The sequence below is a fragment of the Coregonus lavaretus genome (genome assembly GCF_964263955.1).
Source record: "Coregonus lavaretus genome assembly, contig: HAP1_SCAFFOLD_779, whole genome shotgun sequence".
Taxonomy (NCBI): Eukaryota; Metazoa; Chordata; class Actinopteri; order Salmoniformes; family Salmonidae; genus Coregonus; species Coregonus lavaretus.
This window is the reverse complement of record NW_028158199.1, coordinates 123,445-130,000: the sequence shown is the minus strand read 5'-3', so window position 1 is coordinate 130,000 and position 6,556 is coordinate 123,445. Positions and strand designations below refer to the sequence as shown.

At 50.6% G+C, this 6,556-nt stretch overlaps 1 protein-coding gene across 1 annotated transcript; it reads left to right on the top strand.

Moving 5' to 3' along the window:
* Positions 1-5,864: 5,864 nt before the first annotated feature.
* On the top strand, positions 5,865-6,556 carry LOC311124336 (histone H1; the record flags this gene model as incomplete). Its single annotated transcript, XM_084198498.1, has 1 exon — positions 5,865-6,556. The coding sequence occupies exon 1, from the start codon at positions 5,933-5,935 to the stop codon at positions 6,554-6,556; it is 624 nt and encodes a 207-aa protein (XP_084054624.1). The 5' UTR covers positions 5,865-5,932.

Below are 6,556 nucleotides of genomic sequence, written 5' to 3'. Positions count from 1 at the left end.
TGAGTTGATTTATTCCTTATAGCTCCTAATGATTTTAAGGCCAGTGTTGGCAAACATGACTTCTGCTCCAGCAGGTGGCCATGAAATCCCCCCCTATATGACTTGACTGACCAGGTAGTTGATGGACTCCTTATAGCTCTTAATGATCTCAAGCAGAGTGTTGGCCACATGACCTCTGGTCCAGCAGGTGGCGGTGAAAATAGTCCCTATAGGAGTTGACTCATTTCTTTGAGGTCCTAAATGAAGGATAGGGCGTCAACAGTGCATCTCGGCCTAACCCTGTTCCGGGCCCATTTCTTCACTCGATGCTTCCGGTGTTCTTCATCTCCTCTTCAATAGTCCTTCTCCACGTCTTCCTTCCCGTCTAGCCCTGTGCGTTCCACTGAAGTGTCTGTGTTTTTATGTCGTTAGGAGTTTTGCTCACTGCGTGTCCCCCTTCAATTTCCACTTTCTGTCCCAGTTGGGTAGCTATCCATTATACTGTAGCCTACTTACTACCAATGTCACTGTAGTCAAAGGTGATTTTCGATTATTATGTATGAGTATTATTATATATTGTGATATTATGATGTTCAAGCCTATAGGGTGTGGTAACAGGCCCTCTGTGATTTGTTGTTGTACTGTACATGTCAAGTATCTGCACTCTAGCCTAATTAGCCTAAACTGCTAGGGAAAAGTCACTTCCGGTCGTAGCTGTATCCCACCTAGTCAAAACCTTGTTAGTCCTTATCCTAAAAGGCACCCTCTGTTCCTCGATATACTCCACCGAGGGCCGGCAGCCAGTAAGTACAGGTAAGAGACAATTATGGCAACAATAAGTTGTCCTATGAAAGCTAGTCAAATGTGAGATGTTCAACTGCACTGAATGATAAAGTGGCAGTCTGTGCTCTTGGGCCCTTAAGGCATCAGTGCACCCCCCCAATTTGTCCCTTTTGAAATGAACAGTTGAGACGGGCCCTCTTTCTGTGGCCTTTCTTTGACGACACATCTGAGGCTATCCTGCGGCAATACAAATGATCAACATCATAACAATAATTCCATTATAAGAAGCTTTATTATTGGTTTGCTAAGAAAGGTACCATACAATATTGGCACATCACTATCACCTCTGTATGCGTAGGAAATCAATCCCTTCATTGTGTGTGTGTGTGTGTGTGTGTGTGTGGGTGTGTGTGTGTGGGTAAAGGTACGCCACTCTCGGTCTCACAGTTTATGCACACGGTCGTCTTTATGCAACAATATGGAAGACATTCCCAAATGTGCTTACATCATTGCGTAATGTCAGGGAGTCACACAAACAGTGTGTGCTGTTTGGCTGCAACACACATTAGGCATAAGGATGATGACAACTATTTTGTAAACGCTCCAGCTTGCAGAGGGATCACCACCCCTCCCATCCGCACCCCAGGTCCTCTTGGCCCCCTTACTGTCAGGCCGAGTGGTGTCTAGAGAAGAAAGAAGAAGAGTGATGTTTATTAATGACAGTCAATACGACACGTCCTTCCATAGCTAAACAGACTCATCCTACTAGGTCAGTGTTTCCCAACTCCAGCGGTAGAGTAGCCTACCCCCAACAATACCCATTTTTCTTGTAGCCCTGGAGAGCCACAGCTGACTGAACAACCTGTCACCTAATTAGCAAGTCCTCAATGAGTAAAATCAGGTGCAACAACAACAACAACAACAACAACAACAACAACAACAACAACAACAACAACAACAATATGAGGACAGGGACACAGTGTACTAGCTGATCTCCCAGTTGTCACCGTTTGGCCTTGTGTTCCACATAGCCTATATCAGTATTGGAGTATGTTTCCCGCGCACGGTAGTTGCTTTCACGTCACCTTTGTAATCGCTCCTCCCTAGTCCCCTAGAACGAGCGCCCTCCCCTTTGCAACGCCTCCGAACATATCACAGAGGCGCGCTTTCTGTGCCGATGGCCTCAATCAGGTCGACCAAACGCAGATAATAGCGCACCACGCACCGGCGCTGAAGTCATTCATTCACTTGAACTCAACTAGCGAACACACCATGTCTGGAAGAGGCAAAGGCGGCAAGGGACTTGGAAAAGGAGGCGCCAAGCGTCACCGAAAAGTTCTCCGCGATAACATCCAGGGAATCACCAAACCCGCTATCCGCCGTCTGGCTCGCCGCGGCGGCGTGAAGCGTATTTCCGGTCTGATCTATGAGGAGACCCGCGGTGTCCTAAAGGTGTTCCTGGAGAACGTGATCCGTGACGCAGTCACCTACACCGAGCACGCCAAGAGGAAGACCGTTACCGCCATGGACGTGGTCTACGCTCTGAAACGACAGGGACGCACCCTGTACGGTTTCGGCGGTTAAACGCACTCTCTTCGGAACCTCAACACCCCGACTCGAACCCAAAGGCTCTTTTAAGAGCCACCCACATCCGCTTCAAAAGGGCCCATTCCATATAGTGTTTTTTTCTTTTCTTCCGTATGCTATTTGGTAGGAAAGTATGAGCCACTTCGAGTGGACAGGGAGTATTAAATAGCGGATTCTAATGTCCCTTCCCGTTTTAGCGCACAGAGGGAGGCCTATATCTGACAGTGGCAAAGTGTAGTGACGTTGTTATTTTGGGTCAAGCAATAGTGGCATTTGGACAACATAAAACCACCACCCGTCGGTAGATGTGGCTCGAAAAGAGGGGGACAGCGTTCGCGCGCGCGCGCGCGCGCACACACACACACACACACAGTCCAAAATGGGAGCCCTATGTCTGACGGTGCCAACGTGGGCAATTCTATCACCAGCATTATGTGGCACAACAATCGTGCCATTCGGACAACTATTCAGGCCCCCCTTTTGAAACACACAATTCCCCATCGGTCACAGAGCATAGGCTATAGAGAGGAGGGAGGGGGTGAGGACCCGCGCGCGCGCCCTCAATTGTCTTTGTTCGGGAAGCTAGCCTCTGAGCGGAAGGCTCTTTTGAGCGCTAGAGCTCCACTGGGCAAATAGCAGGGGCGCCTACGAGCAAGCAGGGGAGTGTCCACGGCCGCCGACTTTGATTAGCTTCCTCTTCATAAGACGGGTAAGCGCCCTTCACCCCCTCATTCGTTTCTGAGAAGCAACGAGACATCATCATGCCCGAGCCAGCAAAGTCAGCGCCCAAGAAGGGCTCCAAGAAAGCCGTCACCAAGACCGCAGGGAAGGGCGGCAAGAAGCGCAGAAAGTCCAGGAAGGAGAGTTACGCCATCTACGTGTACAAGGTCCTGAAGCAGGTCCACCCCGACACCGGCATCTCCTCCAAGGCCATGGGAATCATGAACTCGTTCGTGAACGACATCTTCGAGCGTATCGCCGGAGAGTCCTCTCGCCTGGCCCACTACAACAAGCGTTCTACCATCACCTCTAGGGAGATCCAGACCGCCGTGCGCCTGCTACTCCCCGGTGAACTTGCCAAACACGCCGTGTCCGAGGGCACCAAGGCCGTAACCAAGTACACCAGCTCCAAGTAAACAGCGCATTTGGACTGCTCTACTAACCCAAAGGCTCTTTTAAGAGCCACCCACTCTGTCAGTAAAAAGAGCATTTCCATCGCCACCGAATGAATGCGCAGGTAGGCTGCGTTACATTGTATCATTGTTTAATGGGCGGCGCGCGCCGGCTCGGAGAACGGCTACATTGTATCATTTCCCCCGCCCGTTCCAGCGTAGGGGTTTAGCGCGCCTTTTTTGTTGTCTCTGCACGCTGAATAGTAACCCATGTTTGTCGGCCTCCATTCCAGGTGAAGGCAATGAAAAATGGCACCATTTGACAAAGGGTGTAAATAAAAAAAGCAGTCTGTTGGGTTTGAATGGAAAGAAATGCCTTTTGTCGTTTAATGAGCGGATAGTCATTTTGAGTCGACTTCCTGAATCGGTAGGACACGGACGGGGAGAATGGACGCTCCATCATTGGACTATACCCTAATGATGTGAATGAGAACGATAATGGCAAGAATAAAAAGGGGGTGAATAATCCCGTCTAGGAAGAATAGGAGTAGGCATATATATATATATATATATATATATATATATATACGTAGCCCTTATTGCCAACGGGTCATTTCCGGTCCAGGTCGCATCATACATATATAGTCCCCTGTAGCTCAGTTGGTAGAGCACTGCGCTTGCAACGCCAGGGTTGCGGGTTCGTTTCCCAAGGGGGGCCAGTATGAAAATGTAGGCACACACTTAACTGTAAGTGGCTCTGGATAAGATCGTCTGCTACATGACTCAAAATGTCCATGTAAAGTGTAGTACATTTGAGGCACATAGTGTATTTTCCTTCCTACTACCCTCATGAGGCAACAGGATAAATATAATAATATAATATGCCATTTAGCAGACGCTTTTATCCAAAGCGACTTACAGTCATGCGTGCATACATTTTTGTGTATGGGTGGTCCCGGGGATCGAACCCACTACCTTGGCGTTACAAGCGCCGTGCTCTACCAGCTAAGGCAGTTGCTTCCACGTGAGGATATGAATGTGTCTGTAGGCCAAGTCACAGTATAACACAGTGAGCGAGCGGGCGGCCCTTGCGATAGTCGTTGGAGCAGCAGCGGATCCCAATGACTACCTTGGGGATAGCCTATACATTTACATTTTAGTCATTTAGCAGACACTCTTATCCAGAGCGACTTACATGAGCAATTAGGGTTAAGTGCCTTGCTCAAGGGCACATCGACAGATTTTTCACCTAGTCGCCTCGGGGATTAGAACCAGCCACCTTTCGGTTACTGGCACAACGCTCTTAACCACTCTTAACCACTAAGCTACCTGCCGCCCCATACATATATACAACAAGGAAAAGAAAAGAGGCCGCAATCAACCTTCTGACCCACATGCACCTGCTGGGATTCTTCTCCCAGTCCAACCACATATGCAGCCCTTGTCCCACTTGGGGGGAGAGAGAGAGAGAGAGACAGACAGAGAGAGAGACTCCCTCTATCTAGGCCTATATCAACGCGCCATGACCCATGGGGCGCCAGCCTCCATAGCGCCAGCCAGACACCAAGACCCACAGACACAAAGACCGAGGCGAGTCACGCTGCGGAGTCAAGCAGGTGAACAATATATTAGTAGAGACAGCCAACCTACCTACCTACCTACCTACCTACCTACCAGAAGACAACACACAATCTCACTGTGTAGAAATAGTAGGCTACAAATACAACAACAACAACACTCACACTGCCAGTGCACAAAAAGTACTAATACAATAACACACACACACACACATAGTGCAAGTAAGCATGTCGTAGGACTGTTTATACCATGTGGATCCTGTACATATGACGAATACAACCTGAAACTTGAGGTACAACACTAGTCTCAGCCAGGCCTCACAGGTGCATGTGTTTTAAGGTCCCCAAAAGAGCGCTTCTTTAAAACACCCCTGACCACATCAGGGGACCCCAAACCATTTGATTCCCTTGCCAGACATCTCGGCTCACTACACAACAAGTGCTGCTCGCAATCGGATGCACTTTTAGGCCATTTAGGAGACAAATAGCACAGGAAAACCAGTGCGCACCGCTCCACCCGACAGTCGAACGGTGAGGTTTTGAGCGAGCCGCAACAAAATGCACGGCCCTTCCGCGGCCCACATTACTTTATTCTGAACGGAGACAAGTCTGCTCGCTGGGCCGTTCGCTTTTGGACCAAAAACACGGCTCCGTCGGTGACTTTCGGGCCGATATAGGCGAACAGAAAACACAAGTGAAAGAGCATTTGGCCAGCCCAGAGAAGCCGAGCTGGTTGCCTTGAGTCTACATGGTTCTCATGTCGCGTTTAAGGCCAGCCCCCTGCTCGGTGTGGAGCTTCAATAGCGCAGAGCAGCGTCTACAGCAAACTACTCCTCGCAGACCGTGTGTGTGTGTGTGTACCGGACCAAACGACAGACAGACAGACAGACAGACATGGCAGAAGTCGCACCAGCACCCGCAGCCGCAGCGCCGGCCAAGGCACCCAAGAAGAAGGCAGCAGCCAAGCCCAAGAAAGCGGGACCCAGCGTAGGAGAACTCATCGTCAAGGCTGTGACCGCCTCCAAGGAGAGGAGCGGCGTGTCCCTGGCCGCGCTCAAGAAGACGCTGGCGGCAGGCGGCTACGACGTGGAGAAGAACAACTCCCGCGTCAAGATCGCAGTCAAGAGCCTCGTCACCAAGGGCACCCTGGTCCAGACCAAGGGCACCGGTGCATCCGGCTCCTTCAAGCTCAACAAGAAAGCCGTCGAGGCAAAGAAGCCCGCCAAGAAAACCGCAGTTCCCAAAGTAAAGAAGGTGGCCGCCAAGAAGCCCGCCGCGGCGAAGAAGCCCAAGAAGGTAGCAGCCAAGAAGGCCGTCGCCGCAAAGAAGTCCCCCAAGAAGGCCAAGAAGCCCGCTACACCCAAAAAGGCCGCCAAGAGCCCCAAGAAGGTGAAGAAGCCCGCCGCAGCGGCCAAGAAGGCGGCCAAGAGCCCCAAGAAGGCTACAAAGGCAGCCAAGCCCAAAGCCGCCAAGCCCAAGGCAGCCAAGGCCAAGAAGGCAGCCCCCAAGAAGAAGTAA